The sequence below is a fragment of the Bos taurus genome, chromosome 15 (genome assembly GCF_002263795.3).
Source record: "Bos taurus isolate L1 Dominette 01449 registration number 42190680 breed Hereford chromosome 15, ARS-UCD2.0, whole genome shotgun sequence".
Classification (NCBI taxonomy): domain Eukaryota; kingdom Metazoa; phylum Chordata; class Mammalia; order Artiodactyla; family Bovidae; genus Bos; species Bos taurus.
Window position 1 is genome coordinate 78,240,978 of NC_037342.1, and position 18,208 is coordinate 78,259,185.

General features: G+C 38.1%; 2 protein-coding genes across 2 annotated transcripts; both read left to right on the forward strand.

The window, feature by feature from the left end:
• Positions 1 to 10,677: 10,677 nt before the first annotated feature.
• Positions 10,678 to 11,607, forward strand: OR4A47T (olfactory receptor family 4 subfamily A member 47T). The gene has a single exon (NM_001390151.1). It carries the CDS (start codon positions 10,678 to 10,680, stop codon positions 11,605 to 11,607), a length of 930 nt encoding a protein of 309 aa, NP_001377080.1.
• A 5,431-nt stretch (positions 11,608 to 17,038) lies between these two features.
• OR4A47R (olfactory receptor family 4 subfamily A member 47R) lies at positions 17,039 to 17,968 on the forward strand. Its single transcript, NM_001390613.1, has one exon. It carries the CDS (start codon positions 17,039 to 17,041, stop codon positions 17,966 to 17,968), a length of 930 nt encoding a protein of 309 aa, NP_001377542.1.
• The last annotated feature ends 240 nt before the right edge of the window (positions 17,969 to 18,208 follow it).

Sequence of the window (18,208 nt, forward strand, 5' to 3'; positions counted from 1 at the left end):
AATGTCTCCCTGGGGCTGCGATTGCCCTCTTCTGGCTCTGGCTGCCTGTCACTGGAGGGGGATGGTCTGCAGCCGGCTATCTGTGTTTAGTCCTTTGTTCCGTGTGCGGGCCTGGTGGTGTCTTAGGTTAGGGCTGGCTTTTTGCGTAGTAGATATCCCACAGTCTGGTTTGCTAGCCCAAATTATTTCACTCACATAGCGCTTGGGGTATTTAGGCCAGATCTTTACTCTAAGCGATGCAGCCCGCGCCGCACCTCCCTGCCCAGCCCCCGCTTGCTAGTGGCGTGTGCAGGCATCTGCCCTGCTTCTCCGCTGGGGGAGTTACCGTAGGGTTCGCAATCTGCAGGTTTTAATTGTTTATTTATTTTTTCTCCCTGTTATGTTGCCCTCTGTGCTTCCAAGGGTTGGCACAGATTCGGCAGTGAGAAGGTTTCCTGGTGTTTGGAAACTTCTCTCTTTTTAAGACTCCCTTCCTGGGATGGAACTCCGTCCCTCCCTCTTGTCTCTTTTTTTGTCTTTTATATTTTTTCCTACCTCATTTCGAAGACTTGGGTTGCTTTTCTGGGTGCCTGATGTCCTCTGCTGGCATTCAGAAGTTGTTTTGTGGAATTTACTCAGCGTTTAAATGTTCTTTTGCTGAATTTGTGTGGGAGAAAGTGTTCTCCCCATCCTACTCCTCCACCATCTTAGCTCCTGCTCCTGATTAAAGTTATTTTTATACTTTGCTACCCTATTTATATAATTTAGCTCAGCATCATTCAGTACATTTAACTTGAGTCATATTTATTTTTTGGTAGATATTTTATATGTATGTCTTTATTGCACTCAATTTTTGATTTTTATGAGATTATATATTAAAGAAATGATCTTTTACATTGTATATATAATTAATGTTTTCTGGTTATATGTTCTTAAATTTTATCCTATGTAGAGTGCTTTTTGCATGTAATATTTTTATACTTTATATTCAGGTTTTTTGTATATTGCTTATGAAGAATTTTTTCATTTCACTTGTGACAATTTTTTAATTCTTTTTTAGTATTTATTTTATTATTATTATTATTTTTACTTTACAATATTGTATTGGTTTTGTCATACATCAATATGCATCTGCCACTGAACCCCCTCCCACCTCCCTCCCCATACCATCCCTCTGGGTCATCCCAGTGCACCAGCCCCAAGCTTCCTGTATCCTGCATTGAACCTGGACTGGTGATTCATTTCTTATATGATATTATACATGTTTTAATGCCATTCTCCCAAATCATCCCACCCTCTCCCTCTCCCACAGAGTCCAAAAGACTGTTCTATACATCTGTGTCTCTTTTGCTGTCTCGCATACATGGTTGTCATTACCATGTTTCTAAATTCCATATATATGCATTAGTATACTGTATTGGTGTTTTTCTTTCTGGGTTACTTCACTCTGTATAATAGGCTCCAGTTTCATTCACCTCATTAGAACCGATTCAAATGTATTCTTTTTAATGGCTAATACTCCATTGTGTATATGTACCACAGCTTTCTTATCCATTCATCTGCTGATGGACATCTAGGTTGCTTCCATGTCCTGGCTATTATAAACAGTGGTGAGATGAACATTGGGGTAGACATGTCTCTTTCAATTCTGGTTTCCTCGGTGTGTATGCCCAGCATTGGGATTGCTGGGTCGTATGGCAGTTCTATTTCCAGTTTTTTAAGGAATCTCCACACTGTTCTCCATAGTGGCTGTAATAGTTTGCATTCCCATCAACAGTGTAAGAGGGTCCCCTTTTCTCCACACCCTCTCCTGCATTTATTGCCCATAGACTTTTGGATCGCAGCCATTCTGTCTGGTGTGAAATGGTACCTCATTGTGGTTTGATTTGCATTTCTCTGATAATGAGTGATGTTGAGCATCTTTTCATGTGTTTGTTAGCCATATGTATGTCTTCTCTGGAGAAATGTCTATTTAGTGCTTTGGCCCATTTTTTGATTGGGTCGTTTATTTTTCTGGAATTGAGCTGCAGGGGTTGCTTGTATATTTTTGAGATTAGTTGTTTGTCAGTTGCTTCATTTGCTATTATTTTCTCCCATTCTGAATGCTGTCTTTTCACCTTGCTTATAGTTTCTTTTGTTGTGCAGAAGCTTTTAATTTTAATTAGACCCCATTTGTTTATTTTTGCTTTTATTTCCAGTATTCTGGGAGGTGGATCATAGAGGATTCTGCTATGATGTATTTCGGAGAGTGTTTTGCCTATGTTAATTTTTAAAACATTTTTGATGTCATATGGAAACTTTTGATTTGTATTGAATTAATTTTGCTATTGGAGGTAAATATGGATTGAATTTTTAGTTGTTTCTCTAAATTTTAGGTTTCTTTTAAATGGTCAAGTAAATATATTTTTGCCATTGATTTAAAATCCTGACTATTGTATCCTGAAGTCCAATGTATTTGGATCTAATTCAAGACTCTATTCTTTTTCATTGATCTCTTTATTCATGTGCAGATTGGCACATAATACGATTGCTATGATATATAACACATTTTGATGAGTAAAGAGACTAGCAGTCCCTCATTACTATTCTTTTTCAGAGGTATGCCTAGGCTTGTATATCTCTGTTCCAATTTATTACATACAAAATAATAAATTGAATATAAATAAGATAAATAATGTAGTTTAAAATGCTGCTGCTGCTAAGTCACTTCAGTCATGTCCGACTCTGTGCGACCCCATAGATGTCAGCCCACCAGGCTCCCCCGTCCCTGGGATTCTCCAGGCAAGAACACTGGAGTGGGTTGCCATTTCCTTCTCCAATGCATGAAAGTGAAAAGTGAAAGTGACGTTGCTCAGTCGTGCCTGACTCTTCCCGACCCCATGGACTGCAGCCTACCAGGCTCCTTAGTCCATGGAATTTTCAAGCAAGAGTACTGGAGTGGGTTTCCATTGCCTCCTCTGAGTTTAAAATGAAGTTAAAATAAATTTAAAATGGTTTCTTCACAAAATAATATTCCATTGTTATTGTCAATAAAATTCTTTTTGCTGCTGCTGCTGCTAAGTCGCTTCAGTCGTGTCTGACTCTGTGCGACCCCGTAGACAGTAGGTCATCAGGGTCTATCCATCCCTGGGGTTCTCCAGGCAAGAACACTGGAGTGGGTTGCCATTTCCTTCTCCGTTGCGTGAAAGTGAAAAGTGAAAGTGAAGTCGCTCAGTCGTGTCCGACTCTTCGCGACCCCATGGACTGCAGCCCACCAGGCTCCTCCGTCCATGCGATTTTGTAGGCAAGAGTACTGGAGTGGCTTGTCGTTGCCTTCTCACAAGATTCTTTTTAAGAAGGGTCATTTTAGAGGAGTTGAGTCTTTAGAATATAAAACTGTGACCCAGGTATGAAAAGATGTTTTCAGTTAAAAGTCACCTTTTGTAAATTTGGGTAAAGCAGGAATTACAGTTCCTGCTTGTGTTTCTGTCCTTGTGGACATGTCCTGTTCTTCATCTATGATACCTGAAATACCAACTGACACCTGCTGTAAGAAAGGAATCATCTCCTTCAGTAAGTCCAGGACTCACGTCTTTGCTGAACATCTTTTGCTGTTCAGATCTTCCTGCCCATAGTGGTTGCCAATGAGCACTATGTGGCCATCTGCAAAGCCCCAGACTGTGAAACCATCATGAGTGACAGGATTGTGGCTTCCTCTTTCAAGTAATAGGAGCTGGAGGGTTGTACTTGCAACCACACAGATCTTCATAGTATGGCTGCCTGTCTGTGGTTCAATGTCAAAGACCATTCTTGTGTGCCTTAACCCTTTGTTGAAACTTGTCTGCATGGAATTCATATCCTTGGTCTCTGTTGCTGCCAATCATTGCTTCATTTATCCATTAAAATATTTTCCCTTGTTGGTCTCCTATGTGGTCATTGTCCTCCCTAGAGAGATAGCTTGGAGGGGAGATGCAAAATTCTTTCCACCTGTGTCTCTCACATCACTGTGGTCATCTTAGTTTTTGTGCCCTGCTTATTTGTGCATTTGTATCCAAGGCTTGGGTACATTTTATATCATGATAAGGCCCTTGTTAAACTTCTTAAACTTCAAGCTTAGAAATTTAAACTTGAAAATGCTATGAGGACGTTCTGGGATGATAAAGTGTCTTTGGGAAATAATCATAACAATAAAAAGTGAGTTTGTTTTTAAAATGGAAAAGAGAAAATACATTTTTTATTTTATTTTTAATATATTTATTTATTTTAATTGATAGCTAACTACTTTACAATATAGTAAATTACTATATAATATAGAAGTGGTTTTTGCCATACTTTGACATGAATCAGCCAAGGGTGTACATGTGTTCCCCATCCTGAACCCCGCTGCCATTTCCCTTCGCATCCCATCCCTCAGGGTTCTCCCAGTGCACCAGCCCTGAGCACCCTGTCTCATGCATCGACACTGGACTGGCGATCTATTTCATATATGGTAATGTACATGTTTCAATGCTATTCTCTCAAATCATCCCACCCTCACCTTGTCTCACAGAGTCCAAAAGTCTGTTCTTTACATCTGTGCCTCATTTGCAGTCTTGCATATAGGGTCATTGTTACCATCTTTCTAAATTCCATATATATATATCAATATCTTTTATTAGTGTTTTTCTTTCTGGCTTACTTCACTCTGTATAATAGCCTCCAGTTTCATCCACCCTCATTAGAACTGATTCAAATGCATTCTTTTTCATAGCTGAGTAATATTCCATTGTGTATATGTACCATGGCTTTCTTATCCATCTGTCTGCCAATGGACATCTAGGTTGCTTCTATGTCCTAGCTATTGTAAACAATGCTGTGATGAATACTGGTGTATATGCGTCTCTTTCAATTCTGATTTCCTCGGTGTGTATGCCCGGCAGTGGGGTTGCTGGGTCATATGGGCAGTTCTATTTCCAGTTTTGTAAGGAATTTCCACACTGTTCTCCATAGTGGCTGTACTAGTTTGCATTCCCACCAACAGTGTAAGAGGGTTCCCTTTTCTCCACACTCTCTCCAGCATTTATTGTTCGTAGACATTTTGATAGCAGCCATTCTGACTGGTGTGAAATGGTACCTCACTGTGATTTAGGTTTGCATTTCTCTGACAGTAGTGATGCTGAACATCTTTTCACGTGTTTGTTAGCCCTCTGTATGTCTTCTTTGGAGAAATGTCTGCTTAGTTCTTTGGCCCATTTTTTGATAGGGCCATTTATTCTTCTGGTATGGAGCTGCATGAATTGCTTGTATGTTTTTGAGATTAGTTGTTTGTCAGTTGCTTCATTTGCTATTATTTTTTTCCCATTCTGAAGGCTGTCTTTTTAACTTGCTTATAGTTTCCTTCATTGTGCAAAAGCTTTTAAGTTTAATTAGGTCCCATTTGTTAATTTTTACCTTTATTTCCATTACTCTGGGAGGTGGGTCATAGAGGATCCTGCTGTGATTTATGTCAGAGAGTGTTTTGCCTATGTTTTCCTCTAGGAGTCTTAAGTTTCTGGTCTTACATTTAGATCTTTAATCCATTTTGAGTTTATTTTTTTTGCATGGTGTTAGAAAGTGTTCTAGTTTCATTATTTTACAAGAGGTTGACCAGTTTTCCCAGCATCACTTGTTAAAGAGATTGTCTTTTGTCCATTGCATAGTCTTGCCTCCTTTGTCAAAGATAATGTATCCATAGGTCTGTGGATTTATCTCTGAGCTTTCTATTTTATTCCATTGATCTATATGAGAAAATAAAATTTTATGATTGAAGACAACTGTACACTACTTAACAAAAGCATGTTGTTTTTGACATATAGCCACACAGAGGCAAGTTCCAGGTAGAGAGTGATTTACCATTATAACATTATGTTTAGGTTTATGTATTACTCAGTTGGTAGTTAACTTTTATTTACTGTCAGAATTAGTTAGGACTTGGAAATTCCCTGCCAGTCCAGAGGTTGGGACTACACACTCTCATTGCCCAGGCCTATGTTCAGCCCCTGGTAGAAGGACTAGAATCCCACAAGGTATACCACACAGCCACACACATAAAAAAGCCACACCAAAACAGACAAACGGACAGACAAAAAATGTAGGCATGGAATATTGAAAAAAAGAGTTTGTTATAATACAGTTCTAAAGTTTTTTTGAAATGCAAATGTTTATTTTACTATGACTCATTGCAGTTTCTAGTTAAGTCATCACGTTTCCACATAGCATAATTTATTCCCTGTCACTCTGAGGGTAAACCCACCCCACTCAGTGTTTCATCAGTCACTTTGGTGTCTCTGCAGAGTGGAGTCGAAGTCCAATCTGTGGTGTGTAATCTGGGTGTATATTCCCACTGCTTTGTAGGGAGGAAGTTTCATATTATAAAATGCCCTCCTCCCCTGAATAACCAGGCAATCTGAGCTAGTCTGGAGGAGCACAAAATACTTGAAAAATGTTTGTTATCTTGCACCTAAAATCTGATTTTCAGACTCCAAACTTATTTCAGGTCTGCTTTGTTTATTGATGAATCCTGAGTACTTAGAACAATGCCTGGCCTATGGTAGATACTCAATGTTGGTTGAGTTGATTACATAATACTTGGGTATTGACAATACACCCTAGTATATTTAAAATTGATAACCAACCAGGATCTACCATATATAGCACAGGGAATTCTATTCAACATCCTATAATAACCTAAATGGGAAAAGAATTTGAAAAATAATAGGTACGTGTATATGTGCAACTCACTCACTTTGCTGAACACCTGAAGCTAATGTTGTTAGTCAGCTATAATCCAATATAAAATAAATATTGAATATTAAAAAATAGAAAATTTAATTTAGCAATTATGTCATTGGATTCCTAGATGTTAATTGGCAGGTGAATGGATAAGAATGTTGTAGTATACATATCCAATGGAATAATTACTCAGTTATAAAAGGAACGCATTTAAGTCAGTTCTAATGAGGTGGATTAAGCTAGAGCCTATTATAAGCATGAAGTAAGTCAGAAATAGATATTGTGTATTAAAGTATATATATGGAAGTTAGAAAGATAGTACTGATGATCCTATGTGAAGGGCAGCAAAGGAGACAGTTGTAAAGAACAGATGTTTGGACTCAGTGGAAGAAGGAGAGAGTGGGATGACTTGAGAGAGTAGCATTGAAACACACACCTTTACCGTGTGTAAAACAGACAACCAGAGGGAGTTTGATGTAAGACACAGGGCACCCAATTCAGTGCTCTATGCCAACCTGGAGGGGTGGATCAGCGGGGAAAGGGTGAGGGGTTCAGGAGGGAGGGGACACAAGTATGCAGCAGAGGCTATCATCCTCCAATTGAAGTAATAAATAAGTTAAAAATACAATTATTAAAAAATAGAAATATTAATTTAGTTTTTTTGTAATTAAATTGACACATTTACCTTTTAAACCCAGGTGTATCTAAAGCTAGACACGGTGGCTATCATGCTATAGTTCATGTTCATATCATAAACCAAACTAGGGGACAAACTTGCATCTTATGCATTGGCAAGTGAATTCTTCATAACTGAGCCACCAGGAAAGCCCCTATCAGTTCAGTTCCATTCAGTCACTCAGTCATGTCCGACTCCTGGAGACCCCATGAACTGCAGCACGCCAGGCCTCCCTGTCCATCACCAACTCCTGGAGTCCACCCAAAACCATGTCTGTGGAGTTGGCGATGCCATCCAGCCATCTTATCCTCTGTCGTCGCCTTCTCTCCTGCCCCCAATCCCTCCCAGCATCAGAGCCTTTCCCAATGAGTCAGCTCTTCGCATCAGGTGGCCAAAGGACTGGAGTTTCAGCTTCAACATCACTCCTTCCAGGGAACACCCAGGACTGATCTCCTTTAGGATGGACTGGTTGGATCTCCTTGCAATCCAAGAGACTCTCAGGAGTCTTTCATAACACCACAATTCAAAAACATCAATTCTTTGGTGCTCAGCATTCTTTATAGTCCAACTCTCACATCCATACACAATTACTGGAAAAACCATAGCTTTGACTAGACAGACCTTTGTTGACAAAGTAATGTCTCTGCTTTTCAATATGCTATCTAGGTTGATCATAACTTTCCTTCCAAGGAGTAAGCATCTTTTAATTTCATCGCTGCAATCACCATCTGCAGTGATTTTGGAGACCCAAAAAATAAAGTCTGACCCTGTTTCCACTGTTTCCCCATCTATTTGCCTTGAAGTGATGGGACCAGATGCCATGATCTTAGTTTTCTGAATGTTGAATTTTAAGCCAACTTGTTCACTCTCCTCTTTCACTTTCATCAAGAGGCTATTTAGTTCTTCTTCACTTTCTGCCATAAGGGTGGTGTCATCTGCATGTCTGAGGTTATTGATATTTCTCTTGGCAATCTTGATTCCAGCTTGAGCTTATTCCTGCCCAGCATTTCTTATGATGTACTCTGCATATGTTAAATAAGCAAGGTGACAATATACAGCCTCAACGTTCTCCTTTTCCTATTTGGAACCAGTCTGTTGTTCCATGTCCAGTTGCTTCCTGACGTGCATATAGATTTCTCAAGAGGCAGGTCAGGTAGTCTGATATTCCCCTCTCTTTCAGAATTTTCACCAGTTTATTGTCATCACACAGTCAAAGGCTTTGGCATAGTCAATAAAGCAGAAATAGATATTTCTCTGGAACTCTCTTGCTTTTTTGATGGAGTCCCTATAGATGTTCTTTAAAACCTTTGAGGAAAATCCCACTGAATTAATTACACAAGATTCAGCCTTGGACACATTTCAAGACCCAGTGATAATTGCAGCTGGAAGGGGTGAAATAGCCTGTGATCTTCACCCCTAAAAGGAAGAAGATGCTATTCACTTAGTAACTGCCATAAAATTTTAAGGAGGTCCATTCTTAGACTTATAACATGACTTAAAAAGAATCACAGGAATGTCTTTCAAGATCTCAACTAGTTTGGTCATGTTAATATGACAGAGTGAAAAGAAGTGGACAGTCAAATGCTATTTATATTTTTGAAGTTAGGAGGAAAGAAGTTACTTGTGAACAATTTCCCTGCCAAATAACTAGTTGATTTCTTCTATGTGTATGTAGTATATGCTGGACATTTTGATATATTTCCTAATGCAATAAACTTGTTTTTCAGTGTGTGCACCATGGAATTGCCTTCAAATAATCTACACTGCATTTAAAATGACCTGAATAATCAGAAGACTCCATGAAGCAAATGGATGGACCGTCAAATAAACTATATGCTCAAGTAATAGAGTGGCCTTTTGTCCTCTTTGTCAAACTGGATGAAAAATAATTCCAAGTGTTTCTGAGTAACTTCAAGTTATTCTTCAGGTTCTGAACAAGCCTCCAGAAGGTAAGACTAACGTTAAATAGTGGGAACCAAGCTGACAGTTGTGAGACCTTATTTCTTATATAAGAAAATAAATTACTTTACATTCAATCAAACAAATTCAATTCTAGGTATATGACTTAAAAATGTGTACTTGAGAAAATGAATTAGATATTCTGAACCTTAAGTTCTTCACTTATGAAATAAGGATTACAGTTCTTGCTACTGTAAATATTAAGTGTGTTCTATTAAACTATGAGTGAGTGATTGGAATATACTGTAGGATTTTGGAGAAGTAGAGTGATGTTATCAGAAGAAGGTTCAAAAGGACTGTTTAGTTTGCAGCAGGAGAACTGTCTTTTGAGGCCAGTATGAATGTGGAGAGACTTAGCAGGAGGCTGTTACTGTGCAACAGGAAGAAATTAAGAAGTAGGGAATGATCAAATTTTTGATATATTCTGAAAGTAGAGTTAGTACGATTTATTTAAGTTTCATGAGAGTGACAAATGAGTAAAGAGCACTGAAATTTTGTTTCTGAACACTAACATGAAAATTATAATATTTAATGGGATAAATAAGGAATGCTCTTTAAATTATATTTAGAAAATGCTCATGTTTATTGTGGAGAATTTAGAAGTTATGTTTTATAAATATTAAATTGCTATTCAGTTGGATTTCAAAATTAGAGATGTTGCAAATAAACTTTTGATATTTAGGGGAAAGGTAAGGCCTGGAGATACAAAATTAGACTGCTGCAGTCTAATTTATTGATCAAAAAAGGGAAATAACCACGTACAGACCAAAGAAGTGTCAGTGAGGTTAGAGACATTTCAGGACAAGGAATTCATCTATTCACACATTCATCTACCCACACTGATTATGTGTATTACCTTGAGTGTGTTTCATGTATTATACTTTGTGTCTTTATAAATGCTGCACCTTTTCATGGCTTTCTTTATTTCTTTGTACTTTCAATTATTTTTTACACTCAGCTGAAACATTACTTCCTCTTGAAAGAGTTCTGTGACACTCACTTGATATACTCCTAAATTCTGACTCCTCAGCCCTGTGTGAATTTAATGGAACTTCATACACGTGTCAGGAATTATTTTGTTGTTGTTTACTGTGTCATATCACTGAGGTTAAACAACAAACAAACAAAAAACAACTATGCCTTATTCAACTTGATAATCAAATTTCTATGACACATTAGACACAAATAGATGTTCTATTGACATTCTTCCAATGAATGAATAAATAAATAAAAATTCTTCTACATTTGAGCATTTCCCCCTTTAAGTGTTATCCCTCTTTTTTTTTTTTAAGTAAACTGCTTTAATATGTGAAGTCAGCTCCTGTCCAGATTGGATGGAATCAAGAAATAATGTAACGTACTTTGTCCTTCTGGGCCTCACACAGAATCCAAAGGAGCAGAAAGTCCTTTCTGTTTTGTTCCTGTTCATCTACCTTTTGACTCTGGTGGGCAACCTTCTTATTATAGTGACTATAGCTGTCAGTGAGACCCTGAACTCACCGATGTACTTTTTTCTTGCTAGCTTATCCTGTATGGATGTCACTTACTCCACCTCTGTCACCCCTAGATTGATTTCGGAGCTGTTATTTGGGGGAAAAAACATATCCTTTAATTCTTGCCTGACCCAACTGTTTGCAGAGCACCTTTTTGCTGGATCAGGGGTCTTCCTTCTGCTGGTGATGGCCTATGACCGCTATGTGGCCATCTGTAAGCCCTTGCATTATTTGGTGATCATGAGGCAGAGGGTGTGTGTTGTGCTGCTGGTGGTGTCCTGGGTTGGAGGTTTTCTGCATTCAGTAATTCAACTTAGCACTGTCTATTGGCTCCCATTCTGTGCCCCGAATGTCATTGATCACTATATGTGTGACATGTACCCCTTATTGGAACTCGTCTGTACTGACACCTATGTCATTGGCATCTTAGTGCTGGCCAATGGGGGACTGATCTGCATTATAGTGTTTCTGCTCTTGCTTGTTTCCTATGGAGTCATCCTGCACTCTCTGAAGAACCTGAGTCAGGAAGGGAGGGGGAAAGCCCTCCAGACCTGTGGTTCTCACATCACTGTGGTTGTCTGCTTCTTTGTTCCCTGTATTTTCATGTATGTAAGACCTCCTAAGACGTTCCCTGTTGACAAATTATTGAGCGTGTTTTTCACAGTCATAACCCCCATTCTGAACCCATTAATCTACAGCCTAAGAAGTTCTGAGCTAACTCATGCTATGAAGAAGCTCTGGAGAAGAAATATCATATCTCATATTAAATAAGTGCATGATCTACCATGAAGGGAGTCATTTGCCAGCAGGTTTCATTTCCTTAGAATGCAGAAGTCATTTTAAAATTTGATTCTGATATAAATTTTTTCTTTAAAAAGAAAAAAATCCTCTTTCTTCAAAGAGTTTATGATCATTCCAATTAAAGATCATTGTTATACAGCTGTGCTATTAATAACAGTTTGCTCCATACAAAGCCCTCTCCACCTGTAACTCTCACATCACTGTGGTCACCTTAGTTTTTGTGTCTTGCTTATTTGTGCATTTGTACCTGAGCTTTGGGCACATTTTATATCGTAATAAGTCCTTTGTTAAAGTTACAGTTCACCCTCAGAAATTTAGACGTGAAAATGCTATGAGGAAGTTCTGGGATGAAAAAGTGAATTTGGGAAAAGATCACAGTAATAAAAAGTGAGTTTGTCTTTAAAATGGAAAAGAGAAAATAGAATTTTATGATTGATGACAACTCTACACTACTTAACAAAAGCATGCTGATTTTAACATATAGCCACACAGAGACAAGTTCCAGATAGAGAATTATTTACCATTATAAAATTATACTTAGTTTTATGTATTACTCAGTTGGTAGTTAAATTTTATTTACCGGCAGAATTAGTTATAATTTGGAAATTCCCTGCCAGTCCAGAAGTTGGGATTACATACTTTCATTGCCAAGGGCCTGTGTTCAGTCCTTGCTAGGAGAACTAGAATTCCACAGGCTAAACCACACAGGCACACACATAAAAAAAGCCACACCAAAAACAAACAAACAAACAAACAATCTAGGTGATGAATATTGCAAAAAAGAGTTTGCTGTAATACAGTTCTGAAGTTTTATTGAAATGCAAATGTTTGTTTTACTATGACTTATTGCAGTTTCTATTTAAGTCATCACGCTTCCACATAGCATAATCTATTCCCTGCCACTCTGAGGGTAAACCCACCTCACTCAGTGTTTCATCAGTCACTTTGGTGCCTCTGCAGAGTGGAGTCAAAGTCCAATCTGTGGTGTGTAATCTGGGTGTATATTCCCACTGCTCTGTAGGGAAGGAAGTTTCATATGCCTTTCAAAATGCCCTCCTCCTCTGAATAATCAGGGAATCAGAGCTAGTCTGGAGGAGCACAAAATACTTCAAAAATGTTTGCTAACTTGCACCTAAAATCTGATTTTCAGACTCCAAACTGTCTTCTTTCAGGTCTGCTTTGTTTTTGATGAATCCTGAGTGCTTAGAACAATGCCTGGCCTATGGTAGATACTCAATGTTGGTTGAGTTGATTATATAATACTTGGATATTGACAATACACCCTAGCATATTTAAAATTGATAACCAACAAGGATCTACCATATGTAGCATAGGGAACTCTATTCAACATCCTATAATAACCTAAATGGGAAAAGAATTTGAAAAATAATAGGTACGTGTATATATACAACTCACTCACTTTGCTGAACACCTGAAGCTAATATTGTTAGTCAGCTATAATCCAATATAAAATACAGATTGAATAATAAAAAATAGAAATTTTAATTTAGTAATTATGTCATTGGATTCCTAGATGTTCATTGGCAGATGAATGGATTAAAAAAGTTGTAGTATATATATCCAATGGAATAATGACTCAGTTATAAAAAGGAACACATTTAAGTCAGTTCTAATGAGGTGGATTAAGCTAGAGCCTATTATAAGCATGAAGTAAGTCAGAAATAGATATTGTGTATTAAAGTATATATATGGAATCTAGAAAGATAGTACTGATGATCCTATGTGAAGGGCAGCAAAGGCGACAGTTGTAAAGAACAGATGTTTGGACTCAGTGGAAGAAGGAGAGAGTGGGATGATTTGAGAGAGTAGCATTGACACACACACCTTTACCGTGTGCAAAACAGACAACCAGAGGGAGTTTGGTGTAAGACACAGGGCACCCAAGCCAGTGCTCTGTGCCAACCTGGAAGGATGGATCGGTGGGGAGGGGTGGGGGTTCAGGAGGGAGGGGGCACACATATACAGCAGAAGCTATCACAATATTGCAAAATAATTATTCTCCATATGAAGTAAATAAATAAATTAAAAATAAAATTATTAAAAAATGGAGATTTTAATTTAGTTGTTTTTTCATTAGATTGACATATTTACCTCATAAACCCAGGTGTATCTAAAGCCAGACACGGTGGCTATCATGCTATAGTTCATGTTCATATCATAAACCAAACTAGGGGACAAACTTGCATCTTATGCATTGGCAAGTCAATTTTTCATCACTGAGCCACCAGGAAAGCCCCTATCAGTTCAGTTCCATTCAGTCGCGTCCGACTCCTGGCGACCCCATGAACTGCAGCATGCCAGGCCTCCCTGTCCATCACCAACTCCTGGAGTCCACCCAAACCCATGTCTGTCAAGTTGGTGATGCCATCCAGCCATCTCATCCTCTGTCGTCCCCTTCTCCTCCTGCGCCAAACCCTCCCAGCACCAGAGTCTTTTGAAATGAGTCAGCTCTTCGCATCAGGTGGCCAAAGGATTGGAATTTCAGCTTCAACATCAGTCCTTCTAGGGAACACCCAGGACTGATCTCCTTTAGGATGGACTGGTTGGATCTCCATGCAGTCCAAGGGACTCTCAAGTCTTCTGCAACATCACATTTCAAAAACATCAATTCTTTGGTGCTCGGCTTTCTTACAGTCCAACTCACACATCTGTACACGACTACTGGAAAAAGCATAGCCTTGACTAGATGGAACTTTGTTGACAAAGTCATGTCTTTGCTTTTTAATATGCTGTCTAGGTTGGTCACAACTTTCCTTCCAAGGAGTAATCATCTTTTAATTTCATGGATGCAATCACCATCTGCAGTGATTTTCGAGCCCCCCCAAAATAAAGTCTGACACTGTTTCCACTGTTTCCCCATCTATTTGCCATGAAATGATGGGACCAGATGCCATGATCTTTGTTTTCTGAATGTTGAGCTTTAAGCCAACTTTTTCACTCTCCTCTTTCACTTTCATCAAGAGGCGCTTCAGTTCTTCTTCACTTTCTGCCATAAGGGTGCTGTCATCTGCATATCTGAGGTTATAGGTATTTCTCTTGGCAATCTTGATTCCAGCTTGTGCTTCTTTCAGCCCAGCATTTCTCATGATGTACTCTGCATATAAGTTAAATAAGCAGGGTGACAATATACAGCCTTGATGTACTCCTTTTCCTATTTGGAACCAGCCTGTTGTTTCATGTCCAGTTCTAACTGTTGCTTCCTGACCTGCATGCAGGTTTCTCAAGAGGCAGCTCAGGTGGTCTGATATTTCCATATATTTAAGAGTTTTCCACAGTTTATTGTCATCACACAGTCAAAGGCTTTAGCATAGTCAATAAAGCTGAAATAGATGTTTTTCTGGAACTCTCTTGCTTTTTCGATGAACCCCCTATAGATGTTCTTTAAAACCTTTGAGGAAAATCCCACTGAATTAATTACACAAGAATCAGCCTTGGACACATTCCAAGACCCAGTGATAATTGCAGCTGGAAGGGGTGAAATAGCCTGTGATCTTCACCCCTAAAAGGAAGAAGATGCTATTCGCTTAGTAACTGCCATAAAATTTTAAGGTGGCTCATTCTTAGATTTATAGCTTGACTTAAAAGGAATCACAGGGAAGTCTTTCAAGATCTCAACTAGTTTGGTCATGTTAATATGACAGAGTGAAAAGAAGTGGACAGTCAAATACTATTTATATTTTTGAAGTTAGGAATAAAGAAGTTACTTTTGAACAATTTCCCTGCCAAATAACTAGTTGATTTCTTCTATGTGTATGTAGTATATGCTGGACATTTTGGTATATTTCCCAAAGCAATAAACTTGTTTTTCAGCGTGTGCACCGTGGAATTGCCTTCAAATAATCTACACTGCATTTAAAATGACCTGAATAATCAGAAGACTCCATGAAGCAAATGGATGGACCGTCAAATAAACTATATGCTCAAGTAATAGAGTGGCCTTTTGTCCTCTTTGTCAAACTGGATGAAAAATAATTCCAAGTGTTTCTGAGTAACTTCAAGTTATTCTTCAGGTTCTGAACAAGCCTCCAGAAGGTAAGACTAACGTTAAATAGTGGGAACCAAGCTGACAGTTGTGAGACCTTATTTCTTATATAAGAAAATAAATTACTTTACATTCAATCAAACAAATTCAATTCTAGGTATATGACTTAAAAATGTGTACTTGAGAAAATGAATTAGATATTCTGAACCTTAAGTTCTTCACTTATGAAATAAGGATTACAGTTCTTGCTACTGTAAATATTAAGTGTGTTCTATTAAACTATGAGTGAGTGATTGGAATATACTGTAGGATTTTGGAGAAGTAGAGTGATGTTATCAGAAGAAGGTTCAAAAGGACTGTTTAGTTTGCAGCAGGAGAACTGACTTTTGAGGCCAGTATGAATGTGGAGAGACTTAGCAGGAGGCTGTTACTGTGCAACAGGAAGAAATTAAGAAGTAGGGAATGATCAAATTTGTGATATATTCTGAAAGTAGGGTTAGTACGATTTATTTAAGTTTCATGAGAGTGACAAATGAGTAAAGAGCACTGAAATTTTGTTTCTGAACACTAACATGAAAATTATAATATTTAATGGGATAAATAAGGAATGCTCTTTAAATTATATTTAGAAAATGCTCATGTTTATTGTGGAGAATTTAGAAGTTATGTTTTATAAATATTAAATTGCTATTCAGTTGGATTTCAAAATTAGAGATGTTGCAAATAAACTTTTGATATTTAGGGGAAAGGTAAGGCCTGGAGATACAAAATTAGACTGCTGCAGTCTAATTTATTGATCAAAAAAGGGAAATAACCACGTACAGACCAAAGAAGTGTCAGTGAGGTTAGAGACATTTCAGGACAAGGAATTCATCTATTCACACATTCATCTACCCACACTGATTATGTGTATTACCTTGAGTGTGTTTCATGTATTATACTTTGTGTCTTTATAAATGCTGCACCTTTTCATGGATTTATTTCTTTATACTTTCAATTATTTTTTACACTCATCTTAAGCATTACTTCCTCTTAAAAGACTTCTGTGACACTCACTTGATATACTCCTATATTCTGACTCCTCAGCCATGTGTGAATTTAATGCAACTTCATACATGTGTCAGGAATTTTATTTTTTTGTTGTTCCATGTCATATCACTGAGGTTAAACAACAAAAAAACAAAAAACAACTATGCCTTATTCCACTTGGTAATCAAAATTTCTATGACACATTAGACACAAATAGATGTTCTATTGACATTCTTCCAATGAATGAATAAATAAATAAAAATTCTTCTACATTTGAGCATTTTCCCCCTTTAAGTGTTATCCCTCTTTTTTTTTTTTTTTTTTAAGTAAACTGCTTTAGTATGTGAAGTAATCTCCTGTCCAGATTGGATGGAATCAAGAAATAATGTAACGTACTTTGTCCTTCTGGGCCTCACACAGAATCCAAAGGAGCAGAAAGTCCTTTCTGTTTTGTTCCTGTTCATCTACCTTTTGACTCTGGTGGGCAACCTTCTTATTATAGTGACTATAGCTGTCAGTGAGACCCTGAACTCACCGATGTACTTTTTTCTTGCTAGCTTATCCTGTATGGATGTCACTTACTCCACTTCTATCACTCCCAGATTGATTTCAGAGTTGTTATTTGGGGAAAAATACATATCCTTTGAATCTTGCATGACCCAACTGTTTGCAGAGCACCTTTTTGCTGGATCAGGCGTCTTCCTTCTGCTGGTGATGGCCTATGACCGCTATGTGGCCATCTGTAAGCCCTTGCACTACTTGGTGATCATGAGGCAGAGGGTGTGTGTTGTGTTGCTAGTGGTGTCCTGGGTTGGAGGTTTTCTGCACTCAGTAATTCAACTTAGCACTATTTATTGGCTCCCATTTTGTGGCCCAAATGTCATTGATCACTATATGTGTGACATGTACCCTTTATTGGAACTTATCTGTACTGACACCTATGTCACTGGCATCTTAGTGCTGGCCAATGGGGGACTGATCTGCACTATAGTGTTCCTGCTCTTACTCATCTCCTATGGAGTCATCCTGCACTCTCTGAAGAACCTGAGTCAGGAAGGGAGGCGGAAAGCCCTCCAGACCTGTGGTTCCCACATCACTGTGGTTGTCTGCTTCTTTGTTCCCTGTATTTTCATAAATGCAAGACCTGCTAAGACCTTCCCCATTGACAAATTATTGAGTGTGTTATATACAGTCATAAGTCCCATGCTAAACCCATTAATCTACAGTCTAAGAAACTCTGAGTTAACTAATGCTATGAAGAAGCTCTGGAGAAGAAACATCATATCTCATATTAAATAAGTACATCATCCACCATGAAGGGAGTCTTTTGACATCAGGGTCCATTTCCTTAGAATGCAGAAGTAATTTTAAAATTTGATGCTGATTTCTCTTTTTTGCAAAAACTTTATTATAATTATAATTAAAGATAATTGTACAACTGTGCTGTTAAGACAGTTTTCCTCTCTATTAGAGTATAAAGCCTATAAATACCTATTTATCACTGTAGCTAGCGAGATTTAATGCCTATGCAGCAAGATA

Bases quoted from the DNA above. Each gene is read 5' to 3' on its own strand.
- OR4A47T (NM_001390151.1), top strand. From the start codon at position 10,678: ATGGAATCAAGAAATAATGTAACGTACTTTGTCCTTCTGGGCCTCACA.
- OR4A47R (NM_001390613.1), top strand. From the start codon at position 17,039: ATGGAATCAAGAAATAATGTAACGTACTTTGTCCTTCTGGGCCTCACA.